Source organism: Lissotriton helveticus, chromosome 6 (assembly GCF_964261635.1).
Source record: "Lissotriton helveticus chromosome 6, aLisHel1.1, whole genome shotgun sequence".
Classification (NCBI taxonomy): Eukaryota; Metazoa; Chordata; class Amphibia; order Caudata; family Salamandridae; genus Lissotriton; species Lissotriton helveticus.
Window position 1 is genome coordinate 1,471,609,806 of NC_136067.1, and position 18,672 is coordinate 1,471,628,477.

General features: G+C 42.6%; 1 protein-coding gene across 1 annotated transcript in view; it reads left to right on the forward strand.

The window, feature by feature from the left end:
- The first annotated feature begins 11,034 nt into the window (after nt 1–11,034).
- Nucleotides 11,035–18,672, forward strand: part of SRD5A2 (steroid 5 alpha-reductase 2) — a 409,305-nt gene continuing 401,667 nt past the window's right edge. The window contains exon 1 of the mRNA XM_078649283.1: nt 11,035–11,427. Within this exon, the coding sequence (XP_078505409.1) occupies nt 11,147–11,427 (281 nt within the window). The 5' untranslated portion in view covers nt 11,035–11,146. The remainder of the gene's footprint in view (nt 11,428–18,672) is intronic.

Below are 18,672 nucleotides of genomic sequence, written 5' to 3' on the forward strand. Positions count from 1 at the left end.
TGGGGATCCAAGGGATAGGGGCCAGGGCCTGTTGGGTGGAAGTGTCTGGTGGGTACGTGGAATGAGAGGCGGTGGTAAAGATGTGCTGGTCCTGCATCATGGAGGATTTTGTAGTTGTGTGTGAGGAGCTTGAAAGGGACTCTTTTATGAACTGGGAGCCAGTGGAGTTTTCGCAGATGTTGAGTGATGTGGCTATAGTGGGGGATGTTGAGGACCATTCTGGCTGCAGTGTTTTGAACGTTCTCGAGTTTCCTGAGGAGCGTCTGGGTGACGTTGGCCTAGAGTGCATTGTGGTAGTCGAGTCTGCTGCTGATGAGTGCCTGGATTTAGGGGTGATCCATCTGAAGGGCCTTCAAACCATGTGAAGCGTGTGGAAGCATGACGAGGAAATGGTTATGATCTAGTGGTTCATTGTGAGCAACGAGTCCAGGATGATGATGAGGTTTCGTGCATGGTCCTAGAGGGGGGTGTTTCTAATGCAGCCGGCTGCCAGGAGTCATCACAAGCTGAGGGAGTGGGTCCCAGGATGAGGATTTTGGTCTTGTCCGAGTTGAGTTGAGGCACCTGCCTCTCATCCAGGTGGTGACAGCCTTCTTTCCGGTGTGGAAGTTGTTTCTGGTGGATGGGGGTTGGTGGGGAGGAAGATGAGCAGCTGGGTGTCATTGGCTTAGGAGACGATATTAAGTCTGTGGTTCCTGACTATGGCTGCCAGTGGGGCCAGGTATATGTTGAAGAAGGAGGAGCCCTGGAGCACTCTGCAGCTTATCTCTGTGGGTTCTGAGAGGAATAATGGTAGTCTAACTCGCTGGGTTCGACCGGTGAGAAAGGAGTGGATTCATTTCAGGGAATAGGATTGGGGCTATATTGGCATGAGAATTGGGTGGTGAAGAATAATCACCGGTGTGAATGCAAGGCAGGCACATTATTGAGTTTTAGTCTTCTTTCACTTGGTGTTATGGGTGGATCAGGTGGCCCACAGTAGTGCTTTGTTCAGGAAGGACAATATGTCAGTAGTGCAAGTGGTCAATCGATGGTCAGACAGGGGTACACAGGTACTGAAGCTGATTGGGTTTTTTCATACTGGGATGCTTGAGCGTTGGACTACAGGTGACAGAGGATGATCCAGTTGGTGGTAGAGTTGTTAACGGTGACTACGAGGAAACATTGGTCTGTCTGGCCAAGGTTTCAGTTAGCAGGTGTGTAAGAAACAAAGGACTAGGCTAGAGCAGAAGATGTTTTGCAATGTAAACTGGTTTTTATTAGCGAGTGTACAGCCAAGAGTACCTAGCTTAAGTAAACTGGCGGGCATTGCCTTAATGGTAAGCTTCTACAGAGGTGTTAAATATTGGAGGGATTTGTTAGCATGAGCTGAAAGCCATTTTGTATTTCTGGCAGCCATTTTGTTTGCCATGTGCTGCCACGTGCTCGCCATGTGCTCTGTCCTCCCTCAGTGTTGACTGCTCGTGCAATCTGCCTAGAAACGAACTATATTTAGCATCTTCCACCTTCGCACATGCCCAGAAGGGCCCAGCTAGTAGAATGCACCTGCTTCTCTAGTATAACTGTCAGGCTATTTTTGCTGCTGTATGGAGAAGTACATTTCCTCTCACTTTGTTGAGCAAGCAGATCTTGTATGCCCATCTTAGTCATTTTGCATGCTTACATGTGCCAGGACTGCCCCTTGGTCTTATGATGACTATGTTACCCTAAGCATATATAAGGCCTCTGTTTTCTGCACTCCTCAGACTGCATCATTCAGTTGCTAAGGCTTCTGTGTGACGTAGTCTCACTCATTTGATGTTAATAAAGATATTCTTTTATATTTCAGCTTCTGTGCCAATTTCTTCTTTGTTGGATTAAAAGGACCAAGTATCAGTGGGACCCCTGAGAAGGTTTCTATTTTCTACAAATGGCACTCCAACGTGGACCTCATCAGAGAAGTGGCTATCTAAGGGAGTGATCTTGTCAGGAGACTGAATTCTACAGAGGAGGACAGGACAGGATTCTACTAAGGAGGTACTCTGTGCACGGAGATTCTGGGGATTCTCTGTCTCTGCAGCCCAATATATTTCTGGTCTTCCTGATTTTGATCCTCCATATGATGTCACTCCTGACTGAAAACCTTTTTGGCGTGAGTATTCTAAAAAGACCGTTAGGTCATTCATAACTTGGCAGTTAGAATTTGGACAACCATTTGTTTGGTAAGAGTCGTTCTGCGGCACTTGCTGTTGGTTTGATGCCTTGGATTGGTAAGGTAGTTTAGTAACGCTTACTGTGGCTTTGGAATTTTGCAATTTGCGTTGGCCAACTTTGGATTTGTATGGGATAGATATACGAATTGCAATTTGTGTAGGCAGGTAATGAGGAGATTTTTCTCTGTTTGACTTTGTTTGAACGGCGCAACGTACGAAGAGTACCTTAAGCGCTACTTTGGGTATAATATTTGCATATTCTGCAATATTTTTGGCATGCCTGTTTCAAGCACACATCGAAGAATGTGCTGCTTTTTAGAGGTACCATAGTGAGATGTGAATTAAATTAGCCGGCTCCCTTGAGGGAATAGCTAAATAGCTTTATGTATAAAAACATATTTCTTCCTTGGTGATTCTGTATCCCCATGGAATTCAATTATGGATATATTTCTGCGCATGTTTATAAAATGAGATATGCAGAGCGATTTTTTGGTGTTCTGCCAGCCAAAGCTAGTGAATTGAGTGTATTTTGGCTTCTTGGAAATAAAACTGTTTGTTGGGCTATTTTTTTGCAGTCTTTTGGAATACTATTGAGAAGCACTTCTTGTAAATATGACTTACCACTAGTATTTACAAATGGTTTGGTTTGAGTACAGTCTGTGGGCTGTCCTTTGTTTCTGTCCTAAGTGTTTATCTGTGGGTTAATCATGTGTTTGGATGTCTGTGTGGTTCGTGGTTTTACATTGCAACTTCTGTGAGTAAATAGCGACTGCGCTATTTGTGAAATAATGGCTCTTGAGCGCGCTGTGTTGTGTGATTCTGAGTGTGTGGCCCCTTCTGTGTTTGTCTGGAATGAGCTCAATGTGTGTTTGTGTTTTCTTGCTGTCATCAGTCTGTTATGCAAAATGTCATTTAATTAATATTAAATAAAAATTCAGTAAAAATCCAGAAATGAACCATATGATATGCTAAATAATTATATGTTAATATTTAAATTATAGAGTAAGCAACTATGCACATGTACAAACTGCTAATGCTTAAAAGATAAAATTAGAATTCACATTCAATAGGAATAAAAAAAGGCCTCAAAAACAAAATTGTGTGTTTTGTAATAAATAAACAATTATAAAGCATTTTCCTTAGATACATTGTATTAGATATTAACAGGCAAACACATCATATGAATAAATTGGATTTTGCTGAACTAAACACATATTATAGAACATGCATTGAAATGCCTCAGTTTTAAATAGACAATCACTGTGCTTCCATTTCAACACTAAAAAAAAGCTTTACAACAACTGTGTTTAACTGCCGCTTAGCAGCTGTTGTTTTGATTGTAGGCCATGGAGAGATAGGAATGTTGACTCAGCCAGGATTTTGTCAGTTAAAACACGGGGTAAAATCCTGCATTTCAGACTGCTGTTTTAAAAAGTTATAAAAATCAGGTTCATTATTTTGGATAACAGGAAAACATTTAACGTGAGGATTTCCTTTCTTAAAGCCTTTTTTTATAAGCATATTCGTGGTTCTGATGTTAAATAATTGTCCTTTTAAAAAAGTGGCACAAAAATGTTTCAAGTTAGGCTTCTGTGCTTAGGCTTGTGAATGAATGTGTCTAAATATGATAGGCAAGGGATGCAGCTTGCTTTTCATGTGGCATTATAAAAAATGATTGGTTTTATTACCTTTTTGTTTTATTAATTATGAAAAAATATTTTACAAAATAAGTGCTTTTAAATTCGTTTTTTAATATTTATAAAGCTTAATACTCATACTGTGACCTCCTAGCATTAAAATTAAATGTAAGTTGTGTTGTACCGCATAATGAGGATATTTCCATATGGAATTTAACTCTGCGCAGGCGTAAAAAACTAATTTTTATAACAGTATATATGATTATTTCTGATTTCTCACTCCTGGGCTATCTAGAGAATATTTTGAGGATGACTATTATGCAAATAAATTATAGGATATTCATTTTTAAGTGCCCCAAATATCAAAGTCGAACTTGGGCAAAATTCACTATTTAAACAGCATTTTTTTTCCATTCAGAGCAGATTTTAAAGTGCCTTAGGCTTCAGTAAATGCATACATTTAGGTATAATACAAATAGCGGACTTCTATATTGTTAGACAAGTATATTGCACACTGCTTATAATTGAAGATATGTATTAAAAACAGCAGAAGTTATTAAACTGACAAACAGGGGAATGGGTCAGCTTTCTGTTTTCAGGATGACTTTGAATAGGGAAAGTTGCATGGAAAATTTGCTCACAGAATAGGACAGCTGGGAAGAGTTAAAAGTCAGTTCTATATTTAGAAGCCTGGCAGAGCTACCAGAGCAAGTTCTCCTTTGACATTTTGACATCTGAAACTTTTTGAAAGACAAGATGGCAGGGAAAGAAAGAGTAGTTGTGCTTTTTTTTTTGTTGGCAAAAGCAAGTTTTATGCACTCATATGAATATACCACAATACAATTGTATATGTGAGCATCGCCAAATATACAGCACTAATGCTTTTAGTTTGGTGCTTAATAGGGCTGAGCTAATGGGATTTAGTTTGAATTTATTCGCCCTCATGTTACATTTGTACATTTGCTAAAAGGATTAGGGTTTGGGTATTCATATTCTTTACCTCCTCAAAAGTGTTATGTACCTCCTATAACTTTGTTATGGCCAGTTGCTACAAATAGGGGTTGATAGTGTTGACAGAAGTGAAACCTGTTTCAGGTTTCCTACTGTCAAAATGGGGGAAGGAGGCTAGCTCCTCTACAAATTAAGGCTAGGTAATATGTATGTTGCTCTCTCCTTTTCTCAATTTTTTTTAGCCTGTCTAAATTGTCTGTGAAATAGCAATGAGCCATTTAATTGGCTATTCAGTAATACTGTTTTAAACATTGTTAGCATTACTAAAATTAATAAAATGTTATGTTACTGCCCATCATGTTTGATGAAATTATGACAGGTTCAGTAGTCTAGATCGTTGTTCCCTTATTTGACCTTTAAGGGGAGCTAGATGTGGGTAGTTTTTATTCTAAAATTCTTAGGTGATAACACCATTATTGTATGTTTTTCCATGCTACATAGTTTTGCAAGGGCATTGCTGGTTTTTTATTAGCTAGTCTGTGTAAATAAACTGACAGTCCTTATTAGAGCTGATGTTGCATAGTCTGGATCATGAAAAGTAGAATGCAGGGAAGAGGCCCATGTGATCCTTAGCAAAAAAATGTTTTTGAAGAAAATTTTGTTTTATAGATAAGAACTCCAGTTAAATTAGCAATTTTAGATTTTCCTGCTGCTCCTATAACATGAGAGCATGGTTCTAAGCGTCCAATGTAGGTGCTTTTTATTAAGAAGAATCATTTTAGAAGTGTCTGCAGTCCTGTACAAGTAATGTAAAGTTTATGAGCAAAAGTGTAGAACATTTCCTTTTTTGAGGGTTTTCAGATTAGTACACAGGAATACACCAATGTAAGGATTTAGGGTATGTCTGTGTTGTTTTTCTCTTTTCCTCTGAGTTTTGTAAATTAATAAAGACTTACTTGGCTGCTTGGGATTGTGTGATGTTTAGTGTTCTTGTCAGTTCACCAAAGAGTTCCTTTTATACTTGCCAATAGGTCCAGGCTGTTGTTTTTTTTTCTCTCTCATAGATAAATGAAAGTGGTTCTTGGGTGCCTTGATAATATATGGGGTGTCCCAAGACTAGGCAGTATTCTGACTATCCTCTCTGTTGATAGACTGTTTCTGTGCCTTGTCTAAAGACCTTTTGTTCTGTCCACCAATAGATATTTGCTGCCTTACAACCATTGCCAGAGGGGCCCGGACGTCAGATTCAGCCTGGAGAGTCAGCATCAGTCCAGCTTGAAGCCAAAATGAAGGTAACCAGCACAGGCATTGCTGGCAACTAGGACCTCAGTGAAGGCGGAAGCCCTGTGATCAAGTGTATACCCCTACCACTGTCTTAGGCGAAAGACGGGGTCACAAATCAGAAAGGAGAAATTGTGCATCAAGTTTTTTAATACCCAGTTGAGAGTCACAGACCGATCAGATTGGCGAGGAGGCTTTACTTGAGGTGACCCCTTTTGAAACAAGGGTTGCTTCAGAGATCCTAGCATCAGGCCTCTGAATCCTGGTCCTAAAGTGAATGCAAGTTTGCTCCTTTGTTTGTTGGTCAAGAGATACCTGGGTACACTGGATGCAATGTGTGGCCCGAACGAATGAGCAGTGCGCCAGCAGAGCATTACAGGAGTTCTGGAAGGACTTGAGATTAGGGTACAGGTGCTGTGTCTCTTGTGCCTGTTAAATTGAAGTGAAGAAAACTGGTGCACTGCCTGAGACACTGGACAGGATCGCTAAGAGCATTTGCCTGGTGGGTGACTTCCCTATCCTGAAAGAAGAGACTTTTTTCTTTGAAACTGGGCTGTGATTCTTGGGTTGCGATTATGCAGCTCCACCGTGGAAACAACAAGAGCCTGCCTGTGAGGCTCAAACGGACACAGGGAGAAGACTCCCCTCTGGCTTGGTTGTACAGCAGCTTCAATTTCCCCAAGGACTTCTTTTTGTCAATAATGCGCTCCTTTAGTCGTCCAATTTTTGAGGAGGAGCAGCCCTTTGCAGCTCTTCGTTCTAATTCGTATGGCCCTGTGTGGTCTTCCTGGTCCCAGATATGATTGATGTCTAGACCTCATAAAAGGAAAATGTAAAAGTCAATTGGAAAATGTTTTTATTAGATATGTGTTGTTGGCTATTCTGCAATTAAAATGTATAGTCACTGAAATGCATAGGAGCCCTGAAAATGTTTACTAGATGATTTTAGGATTTGCTTTTGCTTAGGACTAGGAAAAATGATAATTCCGTTTGTGATAGTGGTCATTACTTTCTCCTGCTATCTATATGTTAATTATGACCCGATGCTTTGTTCCCTTTGTATTCCTGCTTCTACCTTACATGTACCCGCTTAATGAAATGTTTAGAATGGAAACTGCCCACCTAGCAATGAATTAGGATATTGATAAATTTATGAAAATTAATGTGCAATTATTTTCTATGTTCCTACTGGATCATAGGAATGTCTTTAACTCATGCTAAAAGGACTATCTGTTAAATATTGGAGGGATTTGTTAGCATGAGCTGAAAGCCATTTTGTATTTCTGGCAGCCATGTTGTTTGCCATGTGCTGCCACGTGCTCGCCATGTGCTCTGTCCTCCCTCAGTGTTGGCTGCTCTTGTAATCCGCCTAGAAACTAACTATATTTAGCATCTTCCACCTTCGCACATGCCCAGAAGGGCCAAGCTAGTAGAATGCACCTGCTTCTCTAGTGTAACTGTCAGGCTATTTTTGCTGCTGTATGGAGAAGTAACTCTCCTCCCACTTTGTTGAGAAAGGAGATCTTGTATGCCCATCTTCGTCATTTTGCATGCTTACATGTGCCAGGACTGACCCTTGGTCTTATGATGACTATGTTACCCTAAGCATATACAAGGCCTCTGTTTTCTGCACTCCTCAGACTACTCATTCAGTTGCTAAGGCGTCTGTGTGACGTAGTCTCACTCATTTGAGGTTAATAAAGATGCTCTTTTATATTTCAGCTTCTGTGCCAACTCCTTCTTTGTTGGTTTAAAAGGACCAAGTATCAGTGGGACCCCTGAGAAGGTTTCTATTTTCTACAGAGGGTTCGCCATCAGCTGGGGAGACAGCTGCTGGAGCTTTAAGTCAGGGAAGTAGACTGGGTAGGACTGTCAAGAAGCATTAACATTAGGTCTGTCATTTTCAGGCTGTTGGAAGTGCTAGGATTTGCCAGGGACAGATGAAAAATTGTGGGTTCTCCTCTCCGATGTTGTTTATGTTCTTTGGTTCGTTATAAGTATCTGAACTACCAGGGACTAACGGGGGACAAGGGGTATTCTGGGAAGACGTACGCCGCTTGGCTGCAGGTTTGCAGGTTTGGCTTCTCAGGTCAAGGACTGATCAGAGGGGGTAGGGTAAGGCTATTTTGCGTAGGTACTATTCAGTGGAAAGGCACCATAGTTAGATGGGGGTCACACTGCAAATGCGGAAGGAATGGGGAGGGGTAGAGTTTTTTGGGATAAGGATGGCAGGCCAGTAAGAGCATTTTAACTGTGTACCTTGTGGCTCAAGACGTTAGCCTAAGTGGGGCTGCATGCAAGAGATTACGGCTCAGATTCATTTCTCATAGGTGTGGAGATAGAAGAGGGTGGTGAGGTTATTATTGGGATGTTATTATGGACATGGGTAGATGGCCTTCAGACTGTTTTCAGTGATATGTTGTGGGTGGCTGGTAATTCTTTGCTAGTTGTCAACTGTTTTGTTGGTTTTTTTTAAAACATATTTTATTAGGTTTTGTTATAACACACGTTCTCATATTATCATCAATTTGAGTTACATAACATATATTCCACAGCCTTCAATTGGTGGGCTATATTCTGTTTTTCTCAAAACCCAGTTATAGTCCTGGTATCTTCAAATTGGTTGGGTTCATTCAAACTTCCCCCCTCCAACTCCTGCCCAACTCTCCCCCCTCCCTCGCACTGCAGGCCATCGCAGGTCTCGCCCTCCATTGTTTGCCGCATTTTTCATAAATCGTTAGTGGGCTGTGTGGTCTTCATATCTACCGCTCTTAGTCATATTTGGCGCACCCCACTTTGCTAGTTCTGTGGACCATTCACCCCGGTTGTCAACTGTTTTGTTGTATTCTTTAAGTTTGATGCCTGGCATGCAGGCCGCAGTCTGACTCTGTGGATCATGGGGGGCTTTATTTTGTTAAGTGGGTGGAAACATGAGTGAGAGACACCAGCATCAGGGCAGATCTGGGCATCAATTTCAACATGTAGCTCCTGCACTAGCATGGAAAACGGGGCATGCGTTGGAGGGAGATTTCACCATGTTTGAGCAAGTTGTTGAAGGTCGTATACTGGCCTGCTGTCTTGTTGCTTCTAGGTGGGAATTACATGGTCTTGGAGAAAGGTCTTGTGGTAATGTCAGCTCTACCGAGGGATTTGGATAAGATTTGGCATCAGTGGTCAAAGTGTAATTGTAGTAATGACGGACCACGCTGGTGTGAAGAGTAACAGATAAGTTTATTTAGATTGAAGACAAATAGGTAAACAGGTAGCAAAAGTCCTCATCAGCAAGTGTAGATATTCATCAACAGCAACTCCACTAGGAGCAGCCTGCTAGCTGCTCAGCCCCATCCATCGACTGTCACTCCTCACCCACACACCAAACATTCCACTTAGCACACTCACACAGGTTGAGCAGCTAGGGACAAGGTAACATAGGAGAAAAGGTAAGACATCAGAATACTATATACCTCTTCCCTAATGAACAGAAGAATAAGGTAATACAACCAAAGCATAAACTATAAACTTGTAAATTACTGAAAGGGTAATTAGTTCACAACCCAGGGATGAGGGAACAACCACATCGCAAGAGGAAAAGGAACTAATCAAGATCAGTCAAACGACCAGACCCAGGGATCACAAGCATGCTGAATCACAAGAGGAAAAGGAACCAATTACAAGAGGGAAAGATGGATAAACAACACCCATCCCCCTCTTCTAATAAAGAATTTATGAATGTGAAAATGTAACCTCACCATGTAAGGAGTCAAGAAAACGTAGACTAAAGGGATTACAACCCAATGTCCTGCCCCCCCAACTTAAACAGGGGACAAAAAGTATGTGAATGTGGACAAGAGGGACTATAACCCAATGTCCTGCCCCTCCCAGTCAACAAGGGACAACATGTAAAATAAAATAGGTTCACCATGTAATGAGTAATGTCACGTGGACTAAAGGAACTAACACCCAATGTCCTGCCCCCACCCTAAACAGGGGACAACAAGTAAAACGTAAAATCTAGTCATCCAGGCATAATGCTCATAGTTCACACATTAAACATTCCACTAGCACACTCACACAGGTTGAGCAGCTAGGGACAAGGTAACACATCAGAATACTACAGTCATGTCATTTGGATGGAGTTTGTTTCCAAGAAAGTGTGGCATGCCCCCCCCCCCCCCACTCGACAGTGGCCATAGATACATTTAGAGGGAAGATTAATAAGGAAATGCAAACCTTGCCAGAATCGAGCATCTGGGAATTGGGTATGAAGATGCTGAGTGTTTTTGTGGGGTCAGGTCCACCAGGCTTATTTGGGTTGGAAAGATACTGGGCACACATGAGAGAGGCTCTGGCTAAGGTGTGGCATATTCGTTGGTGAGCGGTGTGAGGAGGCAAAAACAGTTGGATCAGGGCCCTTCCTTTTTCTCGGTGGTGGCTGGCTGAGAATACCAAAAGTAGTAAGTTTAGGATTTTGTCTTAAGTTAGTTATGTGAATAGGGCCCATAGTGAAGTTTTTACTTTTGTAAGGCCCAGGGTTAAGTTATATGATGTGCAGCTGTTTCAATAAAGCAGGCTTTCTCACACAAACCTGTTGCCAGCGGTCTGAGCTACTTCCCCTCTTCCCCAATTCGACCTTACCTACTCCTGAATAGTGAATAGCTGCACTTCTGTTTCTATTTTCAGCACGGGACAAAAATTAAAAATATTTCGAAGTGATTGAATTGTTCATTGACTTTTGTTTTCTCTTTAATTGGCAGGTAATGTGAGTAACAGAGTAAACTGTGATGTGTTGACTGTTAAAGCTCCTTCTACGAGTACAGCCTTTGATTTGTGTGTGTGTTTTTAAAAGCATTCTCCTCGTGGCACTGGGAAGCCGGGCGCCAGATGGGGGTAGAGGAGCGGCCCCTCCCTGTCCCTCCCTGGTGGTGTAAGGGGCGGGGGTGACGGAGGGAGTCTTTAAATCGAAAGGCAGGGGGGTGTAGATGCATTGCCGCCGCTCCTTCTCTTGGCTCCGCACCGAACCTCCGCTCGCGCGGCAGAGTCACTCGTGCGCACAGTCTGGTGAAAGTCCGAGAGAGCGGCGGCAGCATGCAGTGCACGCGGGACCTGGATTTGTACCTGAGCTCGGCGCTCTGCCTGCTGGGCGTCCTCCTGCTAGTCAAACAGAAGTTCACCCCAGCCACCTACGGCAAGCACGTGGACGTGCTGAAGAAGCAGACGTACATATCTGTGCCCGCCAAGTTCGGCTGGTTCCTGCAGGAGCTGCCCTCGTTCCTAGTGCCCTTTCTGCTGGTGCTCTGCAGCCCGCACCCCGGCTCCCCCGGATGCAGGCTGCTGCTGCTCACCTTCTGCGCGCACTACTTCCACAGGTAAAGACGGACACTAAAAGTTTGATTACAAGCCCTATCTACTACCTCAGCAAACCTGCTAATAAAACATGTTTTCATTCACTGTTGGGAATAATTTGGCTTGTGGAATGTGTTACAACTGCAACTGTTCCTAGGATTATTTTACAATACGTATGTTTTTATTACACTCTACGTTTAAATAGTCTTACTTTTTTGTGTAGTATTACATATTTGTATAGTCTTGATTTTCTGAATGTACGATCCTTATTCAGCGGACATACAATTAATATGTCCCATATAGTCAACAATATTCTGTCTCGAGGGATGTCATTTCTGGTGGCGTTTCTTTACCCAAGGAGGACTTTCGAAGGGCAGCAGGGCTGAGTCTATGCCAGTGCTTTAAATAGGCCAGTACTCACTAGTACTGGCACTTTTTCATGTTCTCCCCCCCCCCCCCCCCCCCCCCCCAGTCACCGGCACTTTTCCTCAAACAAGGGGTGCGACAGTACTCATGGGGACCTGGCTTCGACCTAGTCAGCACTCCTTTCATTAATCAACTTGTACCTCGGCAGCCCCTTTAACATGCCCTGCAAGGATGTAATTAAGGTGGGAGCCTGGCCTCAGCTGGCACAAGTGCCAGCACAACAGCAGTATCAGTGCTACTCTGGAAGTCATCAGAGCAAGGGTGTGGCTGCAGGGTGATTAGTTTGACCGTTGCCCTTGCACAGTGGGGGCAGAGAGGTGGCTGTACAAGCTAATGTGCCGGGCGTGGGACACATTGTTCAGGACAGTACCGATAAGCCCTGGACAGAGGAAAATGAAGTTTAGGATTGCTTTCACCGTCTCTAACCATTGCTCCACAACTGAATTGCCTATTTGCATGTGCAAATAATATGGGATCTGATGACCAAACTCAGTGATTCCCATGTTGTCGACCTAGGAAGGAAGAACATGGAAGTCCATTTAAAACAAGCATTGGTAAATACAATACTCTGTTTGTTTTGTGTAAGTTGTAGCTTGGTGAGCAGTTGTGCAATATCAGTTATTGAAACTCCGTTAAAGTGTTATAACTTATTTATTGAGAAAGGCAACATATTGTCCTGTTACTGGTAGGACTATAAAGAGAAGAAAAAAAGAAAAAAATGTCACAAAAGTATAACGTGACAAATCCTGTTAAAAGACTGTGATAGGGTGGTCTCATAATCCTCAAAATATTAAGTGCAATTAGGAAGAATTATCATGAAACGTGCAGCATGTCGATTAAAGCACGTTACAACCCCAACATGCAAGTGTCGTTGTCAGGAAATTAACAATGGAAAACTTCTCATGGGGTAATAGAGAACTGTTTTACAAAGTAGAGCCCTTCCATGTAATGGGTTGCTGGCGAATTGTCGATCCTCCACTAAAGTCCATAGGAATTTTGACCCTGTGAAAGTGTGTAGACATCTTGAGTGATTTCAGTGTAAAGGAAAAGGGTAAAACAGTAACAAGTCCTGTTTAAAGATTGTGATACCGTGTCGGCCATTATAACATGGTATTATTTGGAAAGGAGGCACCTTTCCTTCCACGTAGCTTATGGGAACCAATGTTTATGAAGGCAGCCTTCGTGCACCAGCCGAGAAATGCCCCTGACTGTAGGCCTCAATTATGAATTGGGTTTGGGGTGCACATTTGAAAGGGGTGCTTTGAAACTTGAAAATGTGCACCCACGTTTCCATAAACCGGTTTGCGAGTTTAGGAATGAAACCATAAAGTGATTCATGAAAGCCATATAGCCTATGACATGTGCAAGTTACGCGCATGCAGAGAGCCTTTCAAAAACATTCAGCGCCCAAGCAGCCGCTCTGACCACAAGCAGGGAGCCCTTCAAAAACATTCAGCGCCAAAGCAGCCGCGCAGACCACTAGCAGGGAACCCTTCAAAAACATTCAGCTCCCAAGCAGCCGCTCTGACCACAAGCAGGGAGCCCTTCAAAAACATTCAGCGCCCAAGCAGCCGCTCTGACCACAAGCAGGGAGCCCTTCAAAAACATTCAGCGCCCAAGCAGCCGCTCTGACCACTAGCAGGGAGCTCTTCAAAAACATTCAGCTCCCAAGCAGCCGCTCTGACCACAAGCAGGGAGCCCTTCAAAAACATGCAACGCCCAAGGAGCCACTGTGACCTGATAAACCGCTCCTCCCAGTGTAAACTGACAGAAAATGCAGCACCTGGGCAGTCGCTTCCAAGAACCCCTTCAAAGTATATATAAAGGAGACCCGGCTTGAGAGGAGCTTCTCCCAAGAACCGTGATGCCCTAATAAAAGCAGCCCCCCCCCCCACAAACGTGGATGAGCATGAGTACTAGTCTAGGGCCATGGGTTACTGATAAGAGGCAAAAACAGGAAATAGAACCTACAACCAATGGAAATGGAGTACAAGTAAAGTGGCAAGCCCACGGACCGATACGGAGTAAAGGTGGGTGTAAGCCCATTTTTAAGATATTTTATTCACAATAGATTTCGCAAGCGCTGTGCAAGCAAAACCTAAAGTGGACCTATAATGAAGCCAGCATTGACCCTTTTCATAGCACTTTTTTTCTAAATTTTAAACCGTAATGTACAGCAGCACCAGGTGCTGTGCAACATGGCCTAATGTAAAGGTAACAAGCAGCAACTGTGTAACTAGACATACCTGATAGGGCTGGTCATATGCGGCTTCAGCTCTGTTATACTTTCAGTAGTTCTTAACACAAACATTGGCATAGCCAATAGGTCTCGCCTTTGGGACCATGTAAGTGTTTAGCCATTCAACAGTTGATGTTGTTGCACCAAGGATATTATGCTGCATAGCTAAATACTTATAAGGTCCCAAAGGCGAGACCTATTGGCTATGCCAATGTTTGTTTTAAGAACTACTGAAAGTATAACAGAGCTGAAGCCGCATATGACCAGCCCTATCAGGTATGTCTAGTTACACAGTTGCTGTATGATTGGTTTGTCTTCCTGCTGCTGAAATTAAAGGGGACAGTCAGATTTACTGATATGTATGTTGTATGCTACTTCCAAATATTTGGCCGAATATAATATATTGCCTTTCTCAATAAATAAGTCATTATGAATGTATTTACCAATGCTTCTTTTAATAGTATGGGACAGCCTTTGGGAAAAGAAACCTTAAAAGTAAACGGTCTAAATATCCTGAAAACTTTAACAAATTTCTTCACACTACTTACCTCTGGTGTGCATGGAAATTCTACTTCTCAGATATATATACATCCACAAATGTCATTCAAGAATCACTTCTTTGGATTCTGACCACATCATGAAAACAGAGACTGATAATACACAGAAAAGCAATATGGTCTGGGACGATTTTGTTATATGCAACCATGCTTAAATATTTGACTAGACTATGAATGTTTGCGATAGAGTCTTTAAACAAAAGCCATTAATTTGGCAAGGTATGCATACCGCACTACACGACTTCATGGAATTCACTGACCTTAACTCCTGGGAGGCATGCACCCTTGGCATTTTTAAATGCAGAAACACGTCACATTGTGCGCACCCGGTTTGCGAGCCTAGTGGGCCCGGACTGGCCGTTGCGGGCACCGGGCAATCCCCCGGTCGGCCGCATGGGTGGGGGCCGGTTTTGGGCCCCAGGGGCCCGTTTTTGTTACAGCGCCGCAATATATATATATAGAGCTGCAAAAAACGGCCCTGTAACAAAAACGGCCGAAAACCGGCCCTGGCAAAGAGCGCCCCCCGGGGAGAGGGGGGGCCGGCCGAGCACTTTGCCAGGGCCGGTTTCGATTCCCAGTCCGGCCCTGGAGCCTAGCTTTACTATAAGCCAAGAGAATAATTACAATGTACTGAAAAGCACGCACCACCCCGTCTTTGGAAGCATGGAGTGGTGCGATGCGCAAGTGGGGAACCGCGGATGGCAGCTCTCCGCTAAGAAGAAACACGTGCGTTACATTCGAAAAAGTACCATCTCTCCTGAATGGGGCACATTTCTTTCTCAGTTCTTAAACCTCACCACTCCGGAAGATACTCCCCGGACTCTCTCTACGGAAGCCACTCGAGACCTAACCATTCACGTTCCTTATCAATCCGCAAAGTGCCCCCGGCCATATGCGAGCTACGATATTGGTCACTGAAACCCCCAACTTCGATATCTTGTGCTGACCCCGGCACACACCACGATTATTCACACTGCTCACTATTACTGACTACCATCCCGTCCTACACGCTCCCTATTAGTCTACGAGTTTACTTTCTTTTGTTGCCGAATTTTAAGATGTGGTTTAATGATCTAATGAAACTTCAATTACCATTTGTCATACGTGTAAAGCTCGCTAAATTTAAATGTGACTATTTTACCGCTACTATTGCTCATACCTTTGCATGTACATACTATGCTGCATTACTAACCTTTATGTACAATGGAAAATCCCAATAAAAAGAATAATAAAAAAAAAGAATAGTTAAAGTTTTCAGGATATTTAGACAGTTTACTTTTAAGGTTTCTTTTCCCAAAGGCTGTCCCATACCATTGAAAATTAAATTTCATGGTCTAACAGAGTAAAATAAATATTTGTGCTCACTTCTAGAAATGAGAACGATAGACACCTGTGCCAAAATAAATATTGTTGAGTTAAGCCTTTAAAGGGGACGTTGGCCAGTGGAAAAATATTAGCTTCCCTCTTCTGCTTGACCCGCTTTGGACCTTTTCATTGCATTTTCATTTTAGAATGTTCAGCAATGCGAAATTAACATATAAAGTAGGTTGCCAAGACGGCCACCCAGCAATCATGTCTGTCCTCCTGGGACCCTCCTCTCACCTGAATGCAATTCTTTGAGAAGAAAGGGAACACTCCGATGACACCAGTGGCAGAGGTGAAAAGGGAAGATTACTAGATTACTTAGCCGATCTACCTTGTTTCCAATAAGGAGGAATATTTGCTTGCACCAGTACAACATCACTCTTTGTAAATAAAGACTGACCGACAACATTCAACGGTAATGTGGAACAAATGTGACTGTGATCTAGGTTGTGTTTTTGCTTCACACTGAGTTTACTGCTGACCATATTTCTTCTAACCACACTGACCCCTGAACCACTGGCCGGGCCCAGTAATAAGACATTGACACCACTCACACTTTCCATCCTTATTCTTGCAATCAGCAACACCTTAGGTCCCATCAGTTATAAGCACTTTCCAATGCCATGGAAATCATGTAACCCACAACAGATATTGGCTTTCCACTGGTACCCTAGGCTCATCACTTGCCACCTCCATACCACCTTCTGGATGAAACATTAAATGTTTGTATGTGTTGCCCAGTTGCTTTGCCACAAGACTTTCAACATCACTGAACATTGTCATTCCTACCTGCCATACTTCACAGCCATCACTGAAGCATGAATTATTCTGAAAGACTCTGTCATCCCTGCAGCTCTCTCTACTGACGATGCCTCCTTGCAAAAAAGATATCATTCAGGAAATTCAACCAGACCTACAAACACTTTCCACTCTCAGTAACCTATGCGCATGTTCTTCACATGTGTTCCATAATCATGGACTACATTTCAAAATGCTTCCTCCAAAACACGAACATGTGCGCTCCTTCAAAAATGGTGCTAGAAAATGTACATTCCAGCAAGCAATCCCTGGTAACACTATCCACAGTCCGGGATAAAGAAATAAGCCTTTGCTACAGCGCCGAGATACCCCTTCAGGGATAAGTCGGAAACGCTATATTAAATGCCCTTAACAAATCATTCATTAACTAGATGTCAAGAACACTATTAATCTAGGACGACAATCCAAAAAATAGAGCAAGCAAAGAATAAAATTAACTGTGAAGTGAAACCATAGCACTGAGATATATCATAATATATATTTTTTTACACGGACGTATATATTTTATATTTTGCCTGTTAAAATACCTTTTATATGAGCGATATTCTAATAGTTGGACTGGCATCACATTTTATTACAACCAAACTTTAAACATCATCAATATAGCATTTAAAAATACAACAACCAAAAATCATAACTTTGAGTCTTCAAAATCAATAGTTTGCAGACGTAAAATTATACAAAAGACGGGTTAGTTACCCCCGGTGAGCGACACGGTCTCAACCACTATAACGACCTTTCACTTCCAATGAGTCTGCACAAGTCGCGTGCCTTCACTTTAATTTGAGTTTTTGTTCTATCGTTTCTTTTTCTTGCATTTCCGCTTTAACTCTACTCAGCCCACTGTGAATCATGCTGGATTTGCATATGTCCAAGTATGCAGTGCCAAAACAAATGCTGATGCAAGCAAATTGCAACCAACTAGTGTATCTATGAGCAAGAGTCCCTTCCTTCAGTTATTTTTTTCCATTAATTTAATCAAGCAGAAGGCAACGTCCAATAGCCGTGACAGGCAGCACACTACTGCATTAGGCATGCATACCTTCTCTCAAAAGTGAAGAAAGTTCAAAGTCACTTACTCTTAAATAAACAAGCTTAGCCGTGCGGCCGTAAAAGTAACGCCGTGCGGCCGAGAAATGAAATTAAAAAAACGAGAGTGGTGATGTGAGTTGTGCGCACGCGCAACGGGAAAAAGTGCTGTGCATGTCGCGTGTGCTTGTGCGCGTAATAGCAAGCTGGTGGCCGGCATGGGTAGCACTTTTAAATCACCTACTAAATATCTCGCAAGAGCAACACATGTGCTGACTCTAGCGAGACCTAAAAAGTGCAATGCAAGAGCTATTGGCTTTACCAATGTGTTTCAGCCATGTTGTAAATCATCTGCTGTTCAGCATGGATAAAAGTTAGTGGCATAGAGGAGAGTGGCATGGGGTAGAGTAGAGTGTCGTATAGTGGAGTGGCGTAGAGTGAAGTTGAGGGTTGCGGAGTGGTGTAAAGTAGAGAGGCGTCTCATTGAGTGTTGTAGAGTGGACTCTCATGGAGTGTTGTAGAGTGGAGTGACATAGTAGCATGGAGTAGGGTGCAGTAGAGTGGAGCGTGCAAAACTGTACTTTAATACATGTGCCCCTCAGACTTTTGCATGAGCAAATCTACACATGCATATTAGCTCATGCTAAAATGTAATTCACAGATATTTTCTAGGAGTACTATTTCTTGTCCTACTTCTGTTAATTATTGGAAGCCATATAGCAGTACTTAATGCAAGGACATATACCATGGGTGAACTTTTGAGACTTTCTTTAACTATTGTGCCCCTAATTTGGTCTGACGTTAACCGTGACCTTTAGTGTTTATTAAAATTC